Source organism: Mirounga angustirostris, unplaced genomic scaffold (assembly GCF_029215605.1).
Source record: "Mirounga angustirostris isolate CCGP_5_RB_7025 unplaced genomic scaffold, mMirAng1.0.hap1 SCAF_5, whole genome shotgun sequence".
Taxonomy (NCBI): domain Eukaryota; kingdom Metazoa; phylum Chordata; class Mammalia; order Carnivora; family Phocidae; genus Mirounga; species Mirounga angustirostris.
In genome coordinates, this window is record NW_026991713.1 from 174,168,123 (window position 1) to 174,192,756 (window position 24,634).

The following is a 24,634-nucleotide window of genomic DNA, read 5'->3' on the forward strand; positions in this document are numbered from 1 at the left end:
CCCTCTTTATTAGATTTTAGGTTTTATTTATTTATTATTTTAAAAAGATTTTATTTATTTATTCGACAGAGACAGAGAGAGCACAAGCCAGCAGAGCGGCAGGCAGAAGGAGAGGGAGAAGCAGGCTCCCTGCCGAGCAGGGAGACCGACTTGGGGCTCGATCCCAGGACCCTGGGATCATGACCAGAGCCAAAGGCAGATGCTTAACCGACTGAGCCACCCAGGTGCCCCAGATTTTAAGTTTTATTTTTAACTACAAAAGCAAAACCTGCAAGAAACAAACACCACAAAGGAAGTAGACAAAGCCCTGCCCCCATTCTTATGTCCATACACATTTCTCCCCCAAAATGATATTAATACTATGGCAAACATTTTCTTCTCCTTTTTATAAATTAGTACTGGTTATGCATTATTTCAGAACATTGATCTTATCATAATAATTTCCCAAAACATCCCATTGTTGAATGCTTTGTTAGTCTCCAATCATTTATTTATTTATTTATTTATTTTTAAAGATTTTATTTATTTGACAGAGACAGAGACAGCGAGAGCAGGAACACAAGCAGGGGGAGTGGGAGAGGGAGAAGCAGGCCTCCCGCCGAGCAGGGAGCCCGATGTGGGACTCGATCCCAGGACCCTGGGATCATGACCTGAGCCGAAGGCAGTCGCTTAACCAACTGAGCCACCCAGGCACCCTTCAATCATTTATTAAAATAGGTAACATTGGAATAAACATTCAGGAACATACCTTTTTGTTCTGGTTAAAATGATCTATGATAAATTCCCCAAAGTGTGATGCAAAATATTGTTATTTTTATGAATGTCTTGTTCTCTTAACTTGATTACAAGCTTCTTGAAAATAAGAAGTCTTTGAAACTATTGTGGTGGGCAGACCCTAGGGAAGTCCCCTCCCTATAGGTGTGGGCAGGACCTGTGACTTGCTTCTCATCAATGGAATGGTGGAAAGGTGATTAGATGTACATGATTAGTGGACAAGATTACATTACATGAATCTTACAGCTGCTAGGAAATTCTACTCCCAACAACCCGAAGGAGTTTGGAAGTGGATTCTTCCCTGGTCAAGCCTCTGATGAGAACTCGTCCCTGGCTGACACCTTGATTACAACTTTCGAGACCCTAGGCAGGGGTTCCAGATAAGCCATGCCCGGACTCTTGACCCACAAAAACTGTGAGATAATAAATGTGCTTTGGTTAAGCTGCTAAGTTTGCAGTATTTGTTACACAGCAATAGAAAACAAATGTGTCCCCTAACATCCAGAATATTGCCTTATAATGAGAAAGCTCAGTGATTTTGTGATGATTTTGACAATCTAAAATTTCACCCCTTATTCCATATGATCACCACTCTGATTAAACACATAATGTTGTAAGAATTCCTGAGGTGCTTAAGCATGAGGCACTTTTAAAAATCAACAGATCCATACTCTCCAAAAAAAACACAAGGGACCGTATTCTGCTTTGTTTTATGCTTCTAGTCTAGCTACATCTTTCATTTGAGTATGGAAGCTGTAAAAACAGTCACAGCTTCAAAGTATTTTAGATGACATTAGCTTTTAACTCTTTTTTATTTACTTTTTTTATTCTCTTATTTTAAAATTTTAAGTTTATTCAAAAAAACCTTTTAAATACTATTTTAATTCCATCAGAAGGCTTTAAAGGCAAAGGAAGAGACTCAAGCATCTACCCTGTTTTTTCCATACTAACTATATATCCAGGTAGCCAAACAGTAGATGAAGGGAAGTGTCTCTTATAAATGTAACCAACTAACAGAAAGGAAATGACAGATTTAAAATACCACCACACTGCAGCCACTATTAAATGAATGGATATGGCCACTGATCATTGATAGTTGCTAGCATCATAGAACAATGACTAGACACCATGTGCATCCTTGACGAAAGAACTTCCTAACTCCCTACCTTCAACTAGCAATTTACAAGAAATATGAGGACAGAAAAATATGTAAAATACCACGGGCTTGCAATCAGTAAAATCCAAGTTCTAGAAAACACTACAGGACAAACAACCTGATTTCTCAGTTTTCTTCACAAATAAATTACAAAGTTAAAGAGAAGAAAGGGAACCTATAGACAAAAGACTTAAGAGATATATCAACTAATCACAACCATGTGTGCACCTTATTAAGGTCCCCATTAAAATTACTGTATCAGTTATTATTGAAAAGAAGAGTCCTTCTCTTTAAGAGACACAAACTGAAATATGAAACGATACAGTTTCTGGCATGTACTTCCAAACTATACAAGGAGGAAATGAGTTGAAAACAAGGTTGGCTGTGAGGTGGTAACTGCTGAATCTGGGTGATGATGGGTATACAGGGGCTCACTACATTATTCTTCCTTTTTTATGTTATCTGTTTAAAACTGTCCACAGTAAATTTTTCTTTTAAAGAGAGTGATCACTTTTAACACAAAAAAAGAAACTCACAGAAACAAACACCAGGACTTTGATTTCTCTTTGATGTTAACCATACTCTTTTTCTCTGTAGTAATGACTGGTCTTTTCTTCTAGAAAACTTCAGATTTCTTTCTTTTTTTTCTGTAGTTACTATCTTTATGAGAAAATATGTATGATCCTTGGTCTCTTGCCACAGAGTTATATTTAGATTTTTCCAACAAAAGTTTTTTCAGATCTAAAAAAAAATGTCATTTGAACCTTTGGATGAAAACAGGCCCAAGTTCAAAGGATTCCAAAAGAGAAGCAGATGAGAAGAAGAACATAACTATTTCATTTTTTTGGCTATTTCTTTGGTCTTTCACCTTAGCCCTTTCTCACTTAGAAGTATTTCCTAATGCTAAAATTCCAATTTAAAGTATGAATGTTCTTATTTTTAGGCCACAAGGCCACTGGCAAAGGAATGTAAAGAAAATGGGCCAAACCTAATAGAAATAAGGTCATGGGAAAGCAATAGCAACAAAAATAGAAATTATAAATTATGTCTTTCGTGCTAGCTCAGTAATATGGTCAGTTGGCTCTGATGCTCACTAGCATCACATACAAATCATTGGCAAAAACAAGAAGGGATGGTCATGAGTTTTTGCTGGGGAATACAATGGAAAGGGGGCAGAAGGTCAAAACATGCTGTTTTTCTCTGGTTGGGGGGAAGGATATCTTTAAGCTAATCAGTATGTTGGAGGACTAGAGGCAATTTCAGGGTCACAATTAAAAAAAAAATTCATTATCAGTCACTTTGCTGCCCACGTAAGAGCAAATGTCATTGTGAAGAGAGGGACAATCCAAGACTGCAGTGAAAAGTTTGTAATTGAAAAGTTATGGAGAGGGGCGCCTGGGTGGCTCAGTCATTAAACGTCTGCCTTCGGCTCAGGTCATGATCCCAGAGTCCTGGGATCGAGCCCCACATCGGGCTCCCTGCTCAGAGGGAAGCCTGCTTCTCCCTCTCCCACTCCCCCTGCTTGTGTTCCCTCTCTCGCTGTGTCTCTCTCTGTCAAATAAATAAAATCTTAAAAAAAAATAAAAAGAAAAGTTATGGAGAATAAGTTCTGACATGCTTGACCAAACTGTTCAAAGCAAGAGGCTGAATCAACGCTGCCAGAAAATGGATAAAGAAGAAATTACAGTAGTAAGGATCAAGGAACAAGAATTCTTTCTGAACACAGCAGTAAGTGAGTATGTTCTTTTAAAAATAGCCAGATACCACCTCACAAAAAAGCAATTCATTCTCTTGAAATCTGGTATCAGGATTTGGTTCACTGAATTCTGAAAACCATTAGAGAAATTCTCCATTTTTATCTTACTCCTCCTCCTCCCTTATTTGATACCTGCTTAATGAAACTCAGCACTACTCTGCTTGCCGCCTTTATCCATCTATTCATCGAGAGTTTTTGTCAAAGATGAAAGCTAATGTACACTCAGGAAACTGCCTCAGAGCCAATGCTTTAAGATCCTGTCTTCCATGAATCAACAAGAAAAGGATAAAAACTCAATGGAAAAATGATCAGGAGTAATGAACAATAAAGTCTGAGAAAGAAATCCAGCATGGCTAATAAACATCAGAAAATATGCTCAACCTTTTTATTAATCAGGAAAATGCAATTTCTAGAGACACAGCCTTTCACTCATCAGACCCTCTGATCGTATCAAGTACGTGTGGGATGGGGGAAGATAAGCACTCCCATACCAGGGGGCCAGGATGAAGGCAGTATGACCATGCCTAGCAAAGCTGAGCATGTGCACACCCCAGCAGTACAAGTTTGCCATAAACAAACATTCACGCATGTACAAAGAGACCTGCACGGGGATGATCGATTTAGCACCTCACTATCAGGAAAAACTGCAAACAACCTAAACATCCTTCAGTGGAGAGAAGAGTAAATAAACAAGGTATGAATTGTTAAACAGTGGTTAAAAGGAATAAACCTGATCAACACAGAACTCAGGAACAACGTGAAATACAAAAGCAAGCTGGAGATGCACAACATGACGCCATTTATGTAGCGCTTGAACATACCAGCCCAGAGTACTGACGACTGCTTACGAATACATATACGTGTACGCGCAAGTATTAGTAGTAGTATTGTTATTATTTTTATTTATTTGACAGAGACACAACACAGCGAAGAGAGGGAACACAAGCAGGGGGAGTGGGAGAGGGAGAAGCAGGCTCCTGGCGGAGCAGGGAGCCCGATGCAGGGCTCGACCCCAGGACCCCGGCATCATGACCCGAGCCGAAGGCAGACGATTAATGACTGAGCCACCCAGGCGCCCCATGTACAAGTATTAAAAATGAACTGGGACAATGTCATACCAAATTACAGACTGCTTCTGGGGGATGGGAACAGGACTGGCGGTGGGAGGGGACTGTACTGTTACCTTGAATAATACTCCTTATTATTAAAGCTCTGTTTTGGGGGCGCCTGGGTGGCTCAGTTGTTAAGCGTCTGCCTTTAGCTCGGGTCATGATCCCAGGATCCTGGGATCGAGCCCCACATTGGGCTCCCTGCTCATCGGGAAGCCTGCTTCTCCCTCTCCCTCCCCCGCTGCTTGTGTTCCCTCTCTCGCTGTCTCTCTCTATCTCTGTCAAATAAATAAAAATTTAAAAATCTTAAAAAAATCAAAAATAAAAAAAATAAAGCTCTGTTTTCTCAGTACCCTGGCACGGTTGTTAATTCTAGGTGGTGGCAATGTGGGTGTTTGTTACGTTACTCTTTGTCCTTTTCAGTATTTTGGAATGTCTTCCTCACCCCACAAACAACATACAGAAAGCGTTTGGAAGACACTGTGTCCCCTCACTTGGGAACACAGTCTGGCTTATGTTTTCCCACAGCTGACACACTAAATGTCTAGTTTTCACATTCTCATCTTGTCACCTCATCTAAGCTCTTCACTCCTCAGAGTAGGATCAGTGTTTTCCATACACTAGTGGAGTGCTGTGAACCAGCTGGGCTAAAAGAAGCACTTAAAAACTGAGATCACGGGACGCCTGGGTGGCTCAGTCGGTTAAGCGGCTGCCTTCGGCCCAGGTCATGATCCCAGGGTCCTGGGATCAAGTCCCACGTCGGGCTCCTTGCTCAGCAGGGAACCTGCTTCTCCCTCTCTCTCCCTCTGCTTGTGCTCTGTCAAATAAATAAAATCTTTAAAAAAAAAACACAAAAAAACCCCTGAGATCACTATGATGATTATTTTCTCAAGTTTTCTAAAGAAAACTCAGTAAATGCTGCATGACTTTAAATATTAAGGCAGACTTACTTTATCAGGCTCTTTATTTAATAGAAGAGTGCTCAATTTGCAAGTATCATCTTCCTTTACCTGTAATGTGTCCGTTGTGCTCCTTGAGTTCATGAGCTTTCACCCACTGGCTCCCGTTCTTCTTATAGATGTGGACTTCGTGATTATTGGGGCTAAGAGCAATCTCTGGAGGAAAAAAGTCAACAGTTAACACCTAAACTTGAAATTGTCACCAAAAAAGAGATATGTTACAGTTGTTTTTTTTTTTTCTTCTTCAAAGATTTTATTTATTTGTCAGAGAGAGAGCTGGCGTGCAGAAACGGGGAGTGGCAGGCAGAGGGAGAAGCAGGCTCCCTGCTGAGCAAGGAGCCGGATGCAGGACTCAATCCCAGGACAGGGGATCATGACCTGAGCCGAAGGCAGAGGCTTAACCGACTGAGCCACCCAGATGTCCCTGTTTTTTGTTTTTAGATTTTATTTATTTAAGTAATCTCTACACCCAACATCGAACTCACAACCCCAAAGTCAAGAGTCACATGCTCCACCAAAATGAGCCAGCAAGGCATGCCAAGAGTCGGCATTTTAAAAATAGTTTCAAGGAAGGAGTAAGAAATCTGTTTTAAAAAAATGGGTCCCGGGTGCCTGGGTGGCTCAGTTGGTTAAGCGACTGCCTCTGACCCTCCCCCCTCTCATGTGCTTGCTCTCTCTCATTCTTGCTCTCTCAAATAAATAAATAAAATCTTTAAAAAAAAAAGGGTTCCCAAGATTTACCCCTGAAAAATTCCTCTTATTATTTTTACCTCTACTTGGATCCCATATTTTAAAATGTTTTGTAGAAAAACTGAATTTAAAAATTCATTTTAGGGTGCCTGGGTAGCTAAGTTGGTTAAGGGTCTGCCTTCGGCTCGGGTCATGATCCCAGAGTCCTGGGATCGAGTCCCACATCAGGCTCCCTGCTCAGTGAGGAGTCTGCCTCTCCCTCTATCTCTGCCCCCTGCTCATGATATCTCTCTCTCTCAAATAAGTAAATAAAACCTTAAAAAAAATATTCACTTTACTTACTACAAAGCTACAGTAACCAAGACAGTGTGGTCCTGGAATTAGGACAGACATAAAGATCAATGAACAGAATTGAGAGTCCAATATCCTTCACATTTACAGTCAGCTGGTTATTGACAAGGGTACCAAAACAGTTCATTAAGGAGAGAATAGTCTTCAACAAATGGTGTTGGGACAACTGGAGAGCCACATGCAAAAGGATGAAGTTGGGCTCTCTACCTCACACCTTATACAAAAAATTAATTCGAAATGGATGCAAGATGTAAATATAAGAGCTAAAACTGTAAGACTCTTAGAAGAAAACATAGGTATACATCTTTGTGACCTTGAATTAAATGGTTTCTTAGATACAACAGCAAATGCATAGCAGCAAAAGAAAAAAACAAACTGGACTTTTTCAAAACTAAAAACTTTTGTGCTTCAGAGGACATCATCAAGAAAGTGAAAAGACACTCCACAGAATGGGAGATTTTATAAATTATGTATTGTGTAAGGGACTTATATCCAGAATATAGAAAGAACTCTTATCACTCAACAATAAAGACAACCTAATTTTAAAAATAGGCAAAGGAGGGCGCCTGGGTGGCTCAGTTGGTTAAGCGACTGCCTTTGGCTCAGGTCATGATCCTGGAGTCCCAGGATCGAGTCCCACATCGGGCTCCCTGCTCAGCGGGGAGTCTGCTTCTCCCTCTGACCCTCCCCCCTCTCATGCTCTTTCTCTGTCATTCTCTCTCTCTCAATAAATAAAAATCTTAAAAAAAAAAAAATAAATAAATAAAAATAGGCAAAGGATCTGAATAGACACTTTTCCGAAGAAGGTATACAAATAGCCAATAAACATGTGAAAAGATGCTCAACATCATTAGTCATTGACAGGGAAATGCAAATCAAAACTACAACAAGATACTACTTTATACCTACGAGAATATAGTGGGTACAGGGCTATAATAAAAAAAGACAGGTAATGGTAAGTGTTGACAAGGACACAGAGAAACTGGAACCTTCATACACTACTAGTGAGAAAGTAAAACGGCATAGCCATTTTGGAAAACAGTCTGGCAGCTCCCCAAAACGTTCAACATAGTTACCATATGACCCAGAAATTCAACTGCTAGGTATAAACTCAGGGAACTGAAAACATATGTCCACATAAAAACTGGTATGTGAATGTTCACAGCAGCGTTATTCGTAATAGCCAAAAAGTGGCTACAACCCAAATGGCCACCAACTGATGAATAAACTGATGAAAATATGGTATGTCTAGGGGGAGCCTGGGTGGCTCAGCAGGTTGGACATCTGGCTCTTGATTTCAGCTCACGTCATGATCTCGGGGTTGTGAGGAAGGAAGAGGGAGAAGCAGGCTCCCCACTGAGCAGGGAGCCCAACTCGGGGCTCGATCCCAGGACCCTGGGATCGTGACCCGAGCCAAAGGCAGATGCTTAACTGACTGAGCCACCCAGGCACCCCAATAAAGCTTTATTTTAAAGAAGACAGTGAATATAATTTAATTTTTAAAAATAACTCATGGGCACACTACTACACTTCTGTCTGTTCTTAGGGGTTTTTTTGGCCTCCCTCTTACATACTCTGTCACTTCGCTTGTTGTACTGTGCCTACTTCTAAGAGTCTTTTCCATCCCTTTCTAGTTGGTTGGAGCTAGAAAACTAGAAACTCAAGCTTATTAAAATAATATAGTAAATAGTAGCTAATACTGCTCTTAGCACATCAGGAGTAAACTATATGTCTCTGTAATAGCTTATTTTTAGGTCTTAGTATTCTGACTAAATATTGGAGGACTGTGACATCACTACACAACCATTCCAGACGCTGGGCTCTTAAGGCAATGAAAGATGCCTCTGATATAAACCATTCTCCAACTGGTACTGTAGAAAAAGATATGGACACAGAGCCAGAAGGCTTAGGTGCTAGCAATCGCTCTAACATTAACCACTGGAAAGTCCTTCCACTGGCAACTCTAGGCCTTGGTTTCTCTTATCTATAAACTAAACTGACCTAGTTTCCTTTCGAATCCATGGCCATGCCCTTTTCACATGTGACACAAGTATGGGATCCCTAAAAAAGTGCTTACATATAAAAATATCAAAGGCACCAAAATAAAGGAGTAAAATTAATAGCATACTTACGGGTACGATCCCTGTTCCAGGCATGACAGGTGATTGGCTCTAGTAAAAACTGATGCAGGGACATTATTCTTAGTGTTTTCAAAGGATAGAAAGCTGTAATAAGCAACAGAAAAAAGCATTTAAAATGGCAGGCAACACATATTTAAGTTGTCTGGGGATCCCAAAGTGTTTGGGGATAAATAAAACAGTACTGTCCCATTAAAAAATCAATCTCAATGTCAAAACTTAATCATTTAAATACAACAAGCATTGTAACCACCAAGGTATACTTTATTCTGTCAAGGGTCATCAAGGGACTCTAAAACCATGGGTTAAAGATTGTCGGGGTACACGATATTCACACAGTCTCAAATTATCATCCCACAGATTATTTACTAATTTCAAAGAGAGAAAAATGAGCCTTAACAACAAAAAAAATCTGGCAGTCACCATCTTAACCAAGGGATCAAACTTATTATTGAAAAGACTGGAACAATCTAATCTGATGGGAGGAAACACAAAGTACACATCATCACTTAAAAATAGTGACCACTTGGGGCGCCTAGGTGGCTCAGTCATTAAGCGTCTGCCTTCAGCTCAGGTCATGATCCCAGAGTCCTGGGATCAAGCCCTACATCGGGCTCCCTGCTCCACGGGAAGCCTGCTTCTCCCTCTCCCACTCCCCCTGCTTGTGTTCCCTCTCTTGCTGTGTCTGTCAAATAAATACATAAAATTAAAAAAAAAAAAAAAAAAAAACAGTGACCACTTATCATCCAGACCAGAAATGTTTAAGAAAGCAAAAAGGGGCATTATTAATTATGTTATGACAACAGGTCACAGGACTATCCTGGAGAAACCTGGTAATATGGCCAACCCACCTATCAAGTATTTCTGCCAAACATATTTGCTCTAAATCCAATCAAGACCCAGACATACTTTCCAGTTTAGAGGAAATAAAGGGAGGTGGAATTAGTCAAATAACACAAAGGGGGAATAAACAGTTCAAACCAGAATATATGCTATCCTATAAAACAACTGGCCTGTACTATTCATAAGAGGCAATGGGTGTGAAGTGGACTGTTCTAATTCAACAAATGAAACTCGATTGTAATCTATATTTTTAAAATAGCCATAGAAGACATATTTTGTACAATAAACAACATATGAATTTATACTACATAACAATATGAAGTTATTTTCAATGTCTTAACTATAACTGTTTGCCATTAGATAGGAGCACGTTCTAACCCTTAGGATATAAAGATGATGAAGCGTTTAGGGATGAAGTGTCATGATGTCTTCTGTAATTTACTTTCAATAGTTCAGGACAAGTAGATATATAAAGAGCAAATTTGGCAAAATGTTAACAACTGGTAAATCTACAAAAAAAGTATACTATACAGGTGTTTGTTACATTGCTCTTTAAACTTTCTACTGAAAATGAAAAGCAGGAATCTGTGACACACCATTACGCTCAAAGTCAAATAAAATTCTCTATTTCATAGATACCCAAATCTGGATCCACCAAAGAGGCAACCATTACCTGAAATAAGAGAAATTTTTTTCAAAAGCAGCCAGATCCTCCTCCCTTTTATCATTTCTAAGAGGCACTCCCACAACACTCTGAAGTTTCAATACACTTCAGTACAAGTCTTTAACCTAGGGTGGAGACTGAAATGTAAGACAGGAATTCTGATGTAAATAGAAAATGAATGGAAAGGACAGCAGAAGGTTATGAAGTGAACAATCGAAGTTCAGCAGACAAAGGAGAAATCAATCTCAGTGGAAAGCAGAAGAAATGTCTCTGCTAACTGTTGTAAAGGAATCCAAAGGTCAAAAAGAGATTAAGCACACCCTTAAATAAAACATAGGATATCTTGAACTGGCAGAGAAATGTCAGTGTTTCATATTCACTATTCTAAAGTGAAGATATTTATTTAGGTCACTGGGTTTTTATTTTTACATATTCCAGAAAGCAAACTGCAACTTTCATGTAAAGAAAAAGCCTCTAACTGGAAATTAAAAAAAAAAAAAAATGTTTACATGAATTCAAATGAGGCTGCTTAATGTGTTTTTTAAAACAAACATCCAGATGCTCACTGCATGATTCTCTCTTATATCTGATATCAGATGCTTACCCGCCACAACAGGTTTTACTCATAAGTTACTCAAAATAACACACTGTGTCACAAATATCTCCTTAATTAAAAGCAATTTAGTTCGAAAGCTGTATTTTATAAGCTCATTTGTTAATTAAAACAAAACTGGCCTACAAATAATTCAATGTGACTACATGCAATAAAAGCACATATTTCGTGTATAGTTAAAAAAGAACAGTTGCAAAGACTTTCTCATTCTTTAACTCAGTTTTTAAAAAAGGCTTAATTTATTTTTAAGTAATCTCTACACCCATAGTGGGGCTTGAACTTACAATGCCGAGATCAAGAACTGCATGCTCCACTGACTGAGCCAGCCATGCATCCCTCAACTCAGTTTTTTAAGCAAAGTTGCAAAGCTTTCAAAAGAGGTAAACATTTACATAATGGCATAATTACTCCTAAAATTGCATTTCTAAATTTGTTATATCATTCAAGTTCCATATTTGGACATACACTCAGACCTGTACTTCATTTATAATCATGTGGATATTGTAAGTCTGTAGAGTAAGACAACACTCATGTTTGTCAAATTTATAAGGCACCCAGTAAACACAGTCTGTTTTCATCAAACTCAGTGAGTGCAGGAGAGCAATAGCTGGAATCTGTACCAAGAAAAAGATACCTCCTGACACAGCATGATAATTCTAATTCTAAACTGTGATTAGTATTTAAGTGAAACCTGAAAACTTTTGTCTTAATGAGAGTAGATAGGAGAAAAAGGGACAGACAAAAAAGGCGGTGATACAAAATTGGACAAGCTTCTATTGCTAGGCTTTTACTATACGGAGCTGAAAGGAAAAATGACTTATAATGATTTATAGTATGATTCCAAGCACTCCCCCTACAACCCAACTCCTTTTTTTTACCTACCGCTTTGAATACAGTCAGTCTGATGTTTGGCTGCCATGGTCTCCGGAGCCAAGGGGACCTGGGTTTGAACCTTGGCTTGGTCACATACTAGCTATGAGACCCAGGGCAGGTCACTTAACAATACAAAATCTCATTTTTTAAAAATATGTAAAATGGACATGTCACTGACATCCCAAGGCTGTAGGTATGAGGATTAAATGAGGTAACATGTGAAAACATGTAGTACAAAGCCTAGCCCAAAAGAGATGCTGAATTAGTTCCCTTTCTTCCTTTGACCCAAGGCTTTTGAACCATCTCTAAAAGCACACACTGGTTATTATCCTCTGAACTTGGAAACGTCTACATATATTTTGAATTCTTGGCCCTGAAGCCTGAAAGTATTTGTAAAGATTTCAGCTCCCTGTTTAGGGTCAGTTTCCAACACTGTGATTCATCCAGTTTCTAATTGCTCTCATTACCCAACCCAGCAATCCCAGGTACTCCAACAAGGTCACCACACCCTCCACAAGGTTCAGAGACAAGGTTTCAATGCCAGGCACCAGCCTTACCAGCAGATCATTTTAAACTTCTTTATGCAGAATTTGTTTCAGCACAGGATTAGTTAACTAGATCAAAATACCGCCACTCTTCCTCCAAGCAAGTGTTTTATTTTTCCAAGATAATCCCCTCCTCTAATTGTGATAAGTAGATGAATTAACCTTGGAAGGTTTCCGAATACTCTCTTGGTAGGAAGCAGCCAGTTACACCCACTCCCTAACAGGGCAAAAACACCCTCCAGACTGATATCCTCTCCTTTTTTCCTTAGATACCTGAAAAACCCAGGACACACCTGAAACAAAAAGGTGAGATAAAACTGATTTAAAAAAGAAAACAGCAGAACTTGGATAACTTCGGTAATTTAGGAAATGAAGGGAAGTAGATAAAAAGTAGGTTAGCATTTCCTTCAAGTTCCAGAGCTGCGTATGAGAACAGATGGCTTTCTAATCAGATCCTAAGCTACAATTTATTAAGTGTCTACCATGTTCCCAGAAGTGTAGTTAAGCACAGGGATAGGGCCAGAAACATAAATACATCTGACACTTTCCTGGTCCTCAAGTCTGGGCGGAGGTGGGGGGGGGTGGGTGGGAAAGGAACGGAAGACGATATGCACAGAAAGCCCAAACAGTAGGAATAACGAGTATTTATTTATTTATTTATTTAGTTAGTTAGTTAGTTTTAAAAGATTTTATTTATTTATTTGAGAGAGAGAATGAGATAGAGAGAGAGCCTGAGAGGGGGGAGGGTCAGAGGGAGAAGCAGGCTCCCCGCCGAGCAGGGAGCCCGATGCGGGACTCGATCCTGGGACTCCAGGATCATGACCTGAGCCGAAGGCAGACCCTTAATGACTGAGCTATCCAGGCGCCCCTCACCCCTATTTTAAAAGTGAGATCGGGGCACCTGGGTGGCTCAGTCGTTGGGCGTCCGCCTTCGACTCGGGTTGTGATGCTGGCGTCCTGGGATTGAGCGGGAAGCCTGCTTCTCCCTCTCCCACTCCCCCTGCTTGTGTTCCCTCTCTCTCTCTCTCTTTTTTTTAAAGATTTTATTTATTTATTTGAGAGACAGAGAATGAGAGACAGAGAGCATGAGAGGGGGGAGGGTCAGAGGGAGAAGCAGACTCCCCGCCGAGCAGGGAGCCCGATGCGGGACTCGATCCCGGGACTCCAGGATCATGACCTGAGCCGAAGGCAGTCGCTTCACCAACTGAGCCACCCAGGCGCGCGGAATAACGAGTATTTATTAAGCACCTACTCTGGGCCAGGTACTAGTCTAGGCAATTAATGCAAATAAACTAACTTGATCCAAATACATAAGTAAATAATAATAATAAAAAATAATAATAATAATGATAGCCCTAAGAACATTCCTACTGCGGACGAGCAAACAGGGACTCAGAGAAGCAATCTTCCCAACGAAGTGGTGGTGCCGGGACTGGAATATGGGCAGTCCTACTGGAGGGGCCGGAACGTCAAAGGGGCCACATAAAAGGCTCCACGGAGCGAGCAGGGCCGGGTGTGTGCAATACTGACTTAAGAGAAGGCGGCACTCGCGCGGAGGAAGCTTCAAGAACTCGGGGGAGGGTCTTTCTGCAGTTCGGGAGGGCCCCCCAAGAGCTGAAAGACCGAGGGCTGCCCTACACAGGGGCGGGACATTCCAGGGTCGCCCACCGCGCGCAGTACCTATTCTAGATGCTAAAGAAAGGAACCTTCCGTCGTGACGCTCGACTAGGAGGAAGGTCATCTCATTACTACGATTTTACACATTGTGATAAATGCCCATCATAGAGGAGCGAACAGGGCTACGGAAGCGCAGGTAAAGGAGCGCTAATCCCGGCACCGAAGGAGGCTCGGAGCTGGAAAATCCCGAGAGAAGCGATCTGTGTGTGGGCACCCCAGAGGCTCGGCGGACCCCACGGAGAATGGGGATCCCCGCCCCTCCGGAGGCCGGGCCAGCAGACCCGGCCCGCCCCTCAGCCCCTGGGCGCCGCGGCCTAAGCCCCCGCCTCACCGCCCCCGCCTCACCGCCCCCGCGGGTTCAAGTCTGGTGCGAGGCCGGGCCAGTGCAGGCCGACAGGGCCAGGAGCTCGCCCTGCTGTCCCTTACCTGGGATCGGGGCAGTGCGGACCGCTCGGAGCGGAGAATTCGCGGACTCTGGTCAGTCGACGCGAACAGGCTCCGGCGGACGCGGGCGGAGGACCGAGGCCCAGAGGGAGCGGCTGACAGATTCCGGAAATGGCCTCGGCGCCTGCGCGGGGCGGCCGCGCGGTGGTCTGCGCACGCGCTGAGCTTGGGCGCGCGGCCGGGGTCCGCGCAGTTGCGGCGGGGGAGGGGCCGGCGTGTGAGGGGCCCCTTGCGAGCGGCGTCGTCCGCCGCCTCGAAGGTGGTGGCGAGGGTGGCGAGGGGCGTGGAGGGTTCATTTTTTTCTTCGTAAAGTTTTCTCAGACTCGCGGACCGACGTGTGGAGCCTTAACGCTTTCACAAGTGCTTTTGTCAGGAAATGAATTAGCGAGGGCTGAGGCCTTTTAGAGCGAGCCAGGGACCCGACGAGCGACTACGTTTTTCTCCCTTCAGAGAGAAGTTTCCCTCTTAGGAGCCAGTTTCTCTGTGGAAAGCCTCTGAGGCCCTCCCCGAGGAAGCTTCTCGACCTTTCTTCGGTCGGAATCACTTGTTCCCTGCTCCCCAAATGGCGCCACATTCATCACCCCCCCAAACACGTGGAGACAGTGCTTGCTCTGCAGATGCGGCTTCTACGAAATGCCCTGAACCCCACTTCCAGCTACACTTGGTGCCCTTGAACCCATAGACATCCTGGAGCAGCGCTCCTTTGGCCGGGGCTACTGGAGGTCACCAACAGAGTGCTTGGGGGGGGGGTTATGAGTTTGACCCCAAAATCCTGATTTCAGAGCCACACCGTTTTGTAGGGTTAGTTAATCCAGCTGTCCAAGGAGCACTAATGCACTGGAAGGAAATTGGTTTTGTTTTGCCCCATGGCTACAAAGTCTTTGGTCCCAGGGAGATGGAGGACAGACTGAGAGAGCAGAACGATCATTTTAAATTAATTACCCCCCTCCCAACATCTTGGCCTAGGAAGGACAGCACACATGGAAGCGAGGATTCCTCGTGTGTCTGCAAGTTACATGAACTAATCCAGAAGCATGTAGAGTTGGTATCCAGAGTCAAAATACCAACTGTTTTATTTAGATCCCACCTCTTTGCAAAAGACGGTTCCTTCTTTGAAGGAGTTTATAATCCGGATAGATGAGAATAACACGCAAATCAATAGACCTTGGGGAAGGGGTTGATAGAAGTTGGTGCCAGGGCTGGACTCCTGATACCTGGTCCAGAGCATTTCCCATTATCACGTCACGCCCTGGGTATACGAGCTGTTGGAGTTCCAAGGAGGGTGAGTTATTTTTAGTGTTTGTTTTTTAACATGCATAATCACACTGATCTAGTATGCCAAATGAGGATTCTCTTTTAAAAAATTAGTACCAGGGGCGCCTGGGTGGCTCAGTTGGTTAAGCGACTGCCTTCGGCTCAGGTCATGATCCTGGAGTCCCGGGATCGAGTCCCGCATCGGGCTCCCTGCTCAGAAGCAGGGAGTCTGCTTCTCCCTCTGACCCTCCCCCTCTCATGAGCTCTCTCTCTCTCAAATAAATAAATAAAATCTTAAAAAAAAAAAAAAAAATTAGTACCAGGAAAGGTGGTGCTTAGAAATGGGAGGAAGTGAAGGGTTGGATAATATCATGGAATGATTTTGTTTGCTTTATTGATTCAATTGGAATAAGAAGAGGATTGAATTGGAAATTGGTCAAACTTCAAGTCATCAAGTATTTAATGAGTACTCACCAAGTGCCAAGATTTGTGCTAAGAATTTCAATAGATGTATGGAAGAGTTGGGTAAGATCTTTCTGTCCTCAAGGAGCCCAGAAGCTAGGATAAGATCAGTTCACACATAATTTTAAATACAAGGAAATACACAATGCCTTAAACCTGGAAGATCCTACTTAATATTTGTTGGATGAAAGTACGAATGAATGAAATAAACAGTCTGAGATTTCAAAAAACACAAAGGTTACTACCAGTTGTGAGTGGGAGGAAGGGCTTATATCAGGAAAGTACCCAATCATAGGTCAGGAAGATTACATGTTTGCAAAGGCCTAAGGATTTCCATCTGCTCAGGAGGGCCTTGATTTAGTAGTATCCTGAATGTGGTTTGAAGGGTAAGAAGATTGGTTCTCCCTTGAACCCCAGCTGAGCAACAGTGAACACTACTGCCATTTGGCCTCCATTTTGTTGTTTTTTCTTTTTAAAAACATTTTTAAAGTAATCTCTACACCCGATGTGGGGTTCAAACGGGCGACCCCTGAGATCGAGAGTCACATGCTCTACCAATTGAGCCAGCCAGATTCCCCTCTGCTTCTATTTTGTATTTTCCATGGGTTAATGCCTACCACCTACTCACCACGAAGACTCTTGGAAATATTTATTGAATCAATGCCTATAAAAGCTATAAGCAAAGGACAAAAACATAAATGCGTACTCTGTTAATGCTTAATTATGCTTATTGCCCACTCCTTTAGATATTGTCCTATATGGTTCCAAGGAGGGAAGGTTTCCTATGGATAGGATCTTGTACAATTCAGTACAGAGGACTAAAAACTGCGTGCAAATTTTTGCACTCTAGGCTGCTTACCCAGTTCGTTTCCATAGCACAGGGATGGAACCACTTAGTTTGTGGGGTGTCTAGAGGCATAAGGTAGTCTCAGATGGTATATAAATACCCTACTATCACAGATACCATTCTTATAAGACAAACACATGAGCAAACTTATGAATACCACGTATTGTTTTCCTAATTTGGTAAGTAAAATCTGTAGTTCACCAACCTGTAAATCTGGAGGCCACGGCCACTTAACACATTTTGCTTCTGACGCCTTTTCCATGTTAGGCAAACTTAGGTTATTTTAATAGAAAGATAGTATGATGGAGTACTTAAGAGAGTTCATTGACATTGGAAATAAATAGAACTGGGTTCAAATTTTGGCTCTGCAGCTTACTATCTATATGACTTTGGAGAAGTCAATTTCTCTTATGTTCATCTGTCAAATGAGGATAATAGTTTCCACCTCTATAGTATCCACCTCTTAGGGTTGGTCTTAGGATTAAAATAGAGAATGTCTATAAAATGCTTGTCGGTTCTTGGCTTATTAAAAGTATTCAATAAATTGTGGCAGTTATTATTTGAACATAATGTACCAAGTTGATTGTCACAGTTTATTGTTTCCTAATTGTTTTCTTCCAGTCTGTGGCTTCTCTTCATTTATTATCTTAATATCTTTCAAAGAGCAGAAGTTCTTAATTTTGAGGAAGTCCATTTATCTGGTGTCACGTCTAAGAAATCTTTGACTAATCCAAGGTTATATAGATTTTTTTCCTGTTTTTTTCCTAGATTTTATATATTGATTGATAAACTTGCATTGTTGGGAAAAGTCCTACTTAGTCTTTTTTTTTTTGGTGGGCAGCAAAACAAAGTTTATTGGGTGATAGTAAAGTGATAGTACAAAGCTCCCGAAGAGGGAGGGGACCTGAGAGGGTTGACCAGTCCTACTTAGTCTTGACATTATTTTTATACGTTATTGTATTCCTTTGCTAAAATTTTTCTTAAGAATTGAGCAATTTAGGGGTACCTGGCTGGCTCAGTTGAAGGAGCATGCAACTCTTGATCTTGGGGTGGTGAGTTCGAGCCCCACATTCGGTGTAGAGATTACTTAAATAAATAAAACTTAAAAAAAGAATTTAACAATTTAAGGGGTGCCTGGCTGGATTAGTCGGTAGAGCATGTGACTCTTATCTTGGGGTAGTGAGTTTGAGCCCCACATTGGGGGTGGAGATTACATTAAAAAAAGTCTTTAGAGGCTGTAAGCAACTTGCTCAAAGACATACTAGCAAAAGTAATAACAAAAAAAAAAAAGTCAAAGCAAATACTTAAAAGAAAAAAGGAATCTTGGCTTATGAAGGATATTGTTTTGAAGTTTACTTTTCTTGTAATTCTTTTGTTTTTTTGGTTTTGGTATTTGAGTAATTCTGGCTTCATAATGAGTTCAGAAGTATTCTTTCTCTTAAGTTTTCTGGAAGAGTTTGTGTAGAATTGGCATTTCTTAATTTTTAAACATGGGAGTTTTAAGTTATATTTTTGTTATTGATTTCTGCCTTAATTGCATAATTTCTAGCTTAATTACTAATTTGTTTTTGCTTGCTTGTTTTGATTACTAAGAAAGGTGTGTTAATATCTCCCAAGTGTTGTGGAGTTGTCTATTTCCACTCTCTGTTATTTTTTTCTTTGTATATTTTGAGGCTATATTCTAGGTGCTTCTATGTTATGGAATCGTTATGTCTTGTGAGTTGGATGTTGTATCATTATGAAATATTCCTTTTTAAAAAAAATATTTGAGAGAGAGAGTGCAGGCACACCGGTGAAGGGAGGAGCAGAGAGAGGGGTAGAGAAGCAGATTCCATGCTGAGCAGGGAGCCTGACTCCAAGCTCCATCTCACCACCCTGAGACATGATACCTGAGCCGAAATGAAGAGTCACATGCTTAACTGACTGAGCCATCCCGGCACTCCCCCCATTTTTTTAAAGTGAGCTGTACACCCAATGTGGGGCTTGAACTTACAACCCTGAGATCAAGAGTCCCATGGGCTACCAACTGAGCCAGCCAGGTGCCCCAGAATATTCCTTTCTAATAGTGCTTTTGCTCCTCTGATATACCAGCTTTTTTTGGGTTAGGGTTTGCCTAGTATATCTTTTTTTTTCTTTTTTCCTTTCAACTTTTCTATTACCTTATGCTTTTAGATGTGTTGCTCATAAACAACATGCAGTTGCAATTTATGATTATGGTATATTTATCTTTTAACTGAAATATCGATTCATTTACACTTAATTACTGATATATTTGAATTTAACTCGATCATCTTATTATATGCTTTATTTTTGTCCTGACTTTTCTGTTTTTTTCCTCTCTCCTTTTTTGCCGTCTTTTGGATTTTCTTTTTTTAAGATTTTATTTATTTATTTGAGAGAGAGAATGAGAGAGAGAGAGAGAGCATGAGAGGGGGGAGGGTCAGAGGGAGAAGCAGACTCCCCGCTGAGCAGGGACCCCGATGTGGGACTCGATCCTGGGACTCCAGGATCATGACCTGAGCCCAAGGCAGTCGCTTAACCAACTGAGCTACCTAGGCGCCCTGGATTGTTTTTTATTATTCCATTTTCAAGAACTAATTTAGAGGTGTGCTGGAGCAGGCGCACACTGGCTCGGGAGAACAGTTTGTGCTCTCTTTTCCCAAATTCATGTTCAGTAACCTCTTATTGGTAGCTTGAAATTGGCCACCATGGGAGCATTTATACCATAGAGAGTAGCAAAGGCTGCAGATCAGGGCTTTCGTCCTACAGAGCACACCAATGATTAGTACTCTCTCTTCCTGGATAATGCAAAGGTCTTAGATTACCTTAACTCCATTATTATTCTTCTGCATAGTTATATACTATCCTTGTCATACATTTTAATTCTATTGTAAATACCGTGTATTTGCCATTTTCTGAAGTTCCTGTGGGATTGTTTCTATTACCAGCTTGTTGTTTTGACTGGTTCTCCTTTGTATTCTTGTCCTCTTATATGGTTGGTTATCAATGTTGTGTCTAACATTTTAATTTTTACATTATGTAGGAATAATTTGAGACCTAAAATGATTTTATCTTTGCCCAGATAAGATTTTCATTTTAATTTTGCCAAGTGCCTGAGGATGTCAGCAATCTGGGATCACCTTAATCTAATTTTAGGATTTGAGATTTTTCTGGGTCATTCAGATGATCAAAGCTGGGCTCCAATCCTTGAGAAGAATGTTCATCTTCTAATTCACATTCTTCTCAAGGATTGGATCCTAGTGTCCCATCCCAAAGCACAGATGTGATGGCTAATTTTGTCAACTTAACTGAGCCATGGGATACCCAGATATTTGGTCAAATATTATTCTAGGTGTTTCTGTGAGGGTGGTTTTGGATGAGATTAACCTTTTAGATTGGTAGACTGAATAGAGCAGATTGCCCTCCATAATGTGGGTGAGCATCATCCAATAGTAGCATCTATTTACCGCTCAATAGAACAAAAGGCTGACCTCCTCCTAGTAAGAGAGAATTCCTTCCTCTTGACGGCCTTTGAACTGGAACATTGGCTCTTTCTGGTTGTCCAGCAGTTCTGGCCTTCAACCTTGAACAGGAATATCAACTGTGCAGATTTTTTGCTTGCTAGCCTCCATAATCATGTAAGGCAATTCCTTTTACTAAGTCTTTTTTATATCTGGGTATCTACTGATATAACTGTGTATCTATATCTGTATCTGTCTTTCTGTCTATTTCCCATTGGTTTTGTTTCTCTGGGGATCCCTGACGACTATAACAGACGTTTGCCGGGACCCTTGTCCTTGGAGGGTCCTGAGCTGCATCTTTTGTCTCTATAGTATGATAGACTTTTAAAAGTACTGGTAGGCTCTCAACCACCTGGTCTAGAATCAACAAATAGTCCTTGGGGTGAAGCAGTCCTAAAATGCTAGGCTCACTCTCTGATATTCTCTTTTCTCTTGGATATTGACCTGGTATTTACTACCTTATTAGCTCTCTCTTATCTCTTATCTTTGTATATTTTTTCCACCTTTCTAGTTATCGCTAGTGGGAGAGTTGTCTGTCACCCTAGTCCTCCATTACCAGAATCACTTGGTAAGTAATTATTTTTAAAAATGGCTCTATTTGTGTTTTATTTTGCTAAATTCTATTGCATTAATTATATATCTTTTACACATTATCACATTGTTCATTTGCTTTGCAGTACATTTGTTGCAGGTTATAGGGAATATTTAATTCTCATCTAATATAGTGTATATCATCACATACTGCTGGCAAATGTAATCACTATGGAGTTTGTTAAGTGTTAAATAATTAGGTAGTGATACATGTAAGCATATAAAACGTTTATATTATGTGGAAATGTTTGGAGAATTGTTTTATTGGTGTTTAAGAGGGTTTTTAGTGATATTTAGAGAAACTGGTTAGAATTTTTGGGCAGGCAGTGCATGCATTCTTATTTCTCATTTAAAATAATCTAATATAGGCTCCTTTGATCTTAGACTTGTTTTCAGAAATGGGTTAACCTGGGACGACTGTAGTTCTAATTTGTATTATATAGTGTACTTTTGCTTTTCTGTGCTTATATCTCAGATACGTTGTGGGCTTCTTCTGTTGTCACAGTCCCAAATGAAACTGTTGGCGAAAAGTTGAGTAATTCTACACCTGGAGGGAAGCTAACCAACACAAAGAGTGCTTCTCCAGGAACAAATTTAAAGTGGTAGAAAATTGCAAGTCTGATGAATATTTTTGTCAGAGCACTGAATGAAATGACTGGTTTGCTTATGAGCATAACTGTTCTTGTTTGGTTCCTAGCAATTTTTTTTCTTTAAAGATGAAACAAAAATTTTTTTAAAGATTTTATTTATTTATTTGACAGAGAGAGACACAGTGAGAGAGGGAACACAAGCAGGGGAAGTGGGAGAGGGAGAAGCAGGCTTCCCTCTGAGCAGGGAGCCCAATGTGGGGCTCGATCCCAGGACTCTGGGATCATGACCCGAGCCGAAGGCAGACACTTAACGACTGAGCCACCCAGGCACCCCAAGATTTTAAAATTTTTTTCAAGTAATCTCTACACACCCAACATGGGGCTCGAACCCACAACCCTGAGATCAAGAGTCACACACACTACTCACTGAGCCAGCCAGGCACCCCTCAATTTCTTTTTCTTGATCCCAGGGCCAATCCAAGATCATTTGCTGCATTTAATTGTCATGTTTCTGTAGTCTAATATGATAGCTCCTTAGCCATTTTTTTCCTTTTCTTTCTTTCTCTTTCTTCCTCTCTTTCTTTTCTTTCCTTTTTTCTTTTCTTTTCTTTTCCTTCCTTCCTTCCTTCCTTCCTTCCTTCCTTCCTTCCTTCCTTCCTTCCTTCCTTCCTTCCTTCCTGCCTTTCACAACATTGACAATCTTAAAGAGTCCACACCAGTTATTTTATAGAATGTTCTTTAGTTGGGGTGGACACCACCTTCATCAAGTGTCAAACTCAACATCACAAACAGTGGCACAAATTGACGTCACGTGTCTTCTGGTGTGATGCAGTGGGTGGGACACAACTTTGCTTATATTGTATTCCCTGCCCAAAATGCATAATGTGAATTGAATTATGACAAACCTCTCTTGCCCTCCGAATAAAGTCCATACTCCATAACAAGTCATCAAGGTCTCCTATGTTCTGTCACCTTCATCTCTCACCATGTCCTCTGTGTGACCAGACACTCTGGCTCTCCACACGTCATCACCTTTACCCTCTTGGCTCCACTACTTTTGTTCAGGTGGTTCCCTGGGAATGAGCCACAGATGTTCCTTGCCTTACATGGCAACCACATTGCCACTTGCTGCTAATTGGCTTAGGGAAGGGTTTGTGACCCATTTCTGCCAATCAGGACTCAAGAAGTCTCTTAGGGAGCTTCTGGGAATAAATATGCTCCCTGAGAAAAAGGATGGTGAGGAAGTCTTTATTTTTGCCCTGTCTTAAACATGGTTGTGGGAAGATAGGATGGTTAGAGCTGTGGCAGCTGTCTTGATAGACCCAAGAGAAGAGTAGTGTGGAAAGGTGGAGACCTGGTTGCTCACACTGCACTAATTCCAAAACTGTCTGTGCCTGCAGGGGTTGGCGTGTAAGGTCACCGAATGTCAATTGCTTGCGCCACTGTAGCTCACGTGCTGCTACCTGGACCAAGCGCGCTCCAGCTGGTCCTCCCCACTCCCACTTTCCATTCCCACATGCTCTCCCTCCCCTTTGAGGGAGAGCCACTCCTACTCATACTTCGGCTTCAGCGAAGACATGATTTCCTCCAGGATGCCTTCCTTTATCTTCCAAGACTGGGCTGAGGGCCTCTCCTGTACCTATTCCCACAGTAGTCTTCCTAATTGCTAAACCTAATGCTCATAATACACTTTTCCCCTTGGTCTAAATGCCTGGTTACTGTTTTGCTGCCTATATTTAAAAGTCATGTGTGTGTTTGTGTGTTTTTTTTAATGTGCATAGAGAAAAGTTTTATGGAATCAGTGCTCCAAAGCTGCAAGATACTTTTTTTTCTTCTTCTTTTTTTTTTTAAAGATTTTATTTATTTGAGAGAGAGAATGAGAGAGAGAGAGCACATGAGAGGGGGGAGGGTCAGAGGGAGAAGCAGACCCCCTGCTGAGCAAGGAGCCCGATATGGGACTCGATCCCGGGACTCCAGGATCATGACCTGAGCCGAAGGCAGTCGCTTAACCAACTGAGCCACCCAGGCGCCCTCTTCTTTTTTTTATTGTTATGTTAATCCCCATACATTACATCATTAGTTTTAGATGTAGTGTTCCATGATTCATTGTTTGTGCATAACACCCAGTGCTCCATGCAGAACATGCCCTCTTTAATACCCATCACCAGGCTAACCCATCCTCCCACCCGCCTCCCCTCTAGAACCCTCAGTTTATTTTTCAGAGTCCATCATCTCTCATGGTTCGTCTACCCCTCCGAATTCCCCCCCTTCATTCTTCCCCTCCTGCTATCTTCTTCTTCCTCTTCTTTTTTTTCTTGACATATATTGCATTATTTGTTTCAGAGGTACAGATCTGAGATTCAACAGTCTTGCACAATTCACAGCGCTTACCAGAGCACATACCCTCCCCAATGTCTATCACCCAGTCACCCCATCCCTCCCACCCCACCCCCCACTCCAGCAACCCTCAGTTTGTTTCCTGAGATTAAGAATTCCTCATATCAGTGAGGTCATATGATACATGTCTTTCCTGACTGACTTATTTCACTCAGCATAACACCTTCCAGTTCCATCCACGTCATTGCAAATGGCAAGATCTCATTCCTTTTGATGGCTGCATAATATTCCATTGTATATATATACCACATCTTCTTTATCCATTCATCTGTTGATGGACATCTTGGCTCTTTCCACAGTTTGGCTATTGCGGACATTGCTGCTATAAACATCAGGGTTCACGTACCCTTTCGGATCCCTACTTTTGTATCTTTGGGGTA

General features: G+C 41.4%; 1 protein-coding gene and 1 long non-coding RNA gene across 2 annotated transcripts in view; one reads left to right on the top strand and one right to left on the bottom strand.

The window, feature by feature from the left end:
- The window catches only part of ARPC1A (actin related protein 2/3 complex subunit 1A), a 28,569-nt gene extending 13,840 nt beyond the window's left edge, over positions 1–14,729 (bottom strand). The window contains exons 1-3 of the mRNA XM_045875789.3: positions 14,575–14,729; positions 8,928–9,020; positions 5,806–5,910 (exon numbers count right to left, since the gene is read on the bottom strand). Of these exons, the coding sequence (XP_045731745.1) occupies positions 5,806–5,910; positions 8,928–8,991 (169 nt within the window). The 5' untranslated portion in view covers positions 8,992–9,020; positions 14,575–14,729. The remainder of the gene's footprint in view (positions 1–5,805; positions 5,911–8,927; positions 9,021–14,574) is intronic.
- A 127-nt stretch (positions 14,730–14,856) lies between these two features.
- Positions 14,857–24,634, top strand: part of LOC123843043 (uncharacterized) — a 41,529-nt gene continuing 31,751 nt past the window's right edge. The window contains exons 1-2 of the long non-coding RNA XR_010412023.1: positions 14,857–15,874; positions 21,188–21,244. This is a non-coding gene — a long non-coding RNA (uncharacterized LOC123843043). The remainder of the gene's footprint in view (positions 15,875–21,187; positions 21,245–24,634) is intronic.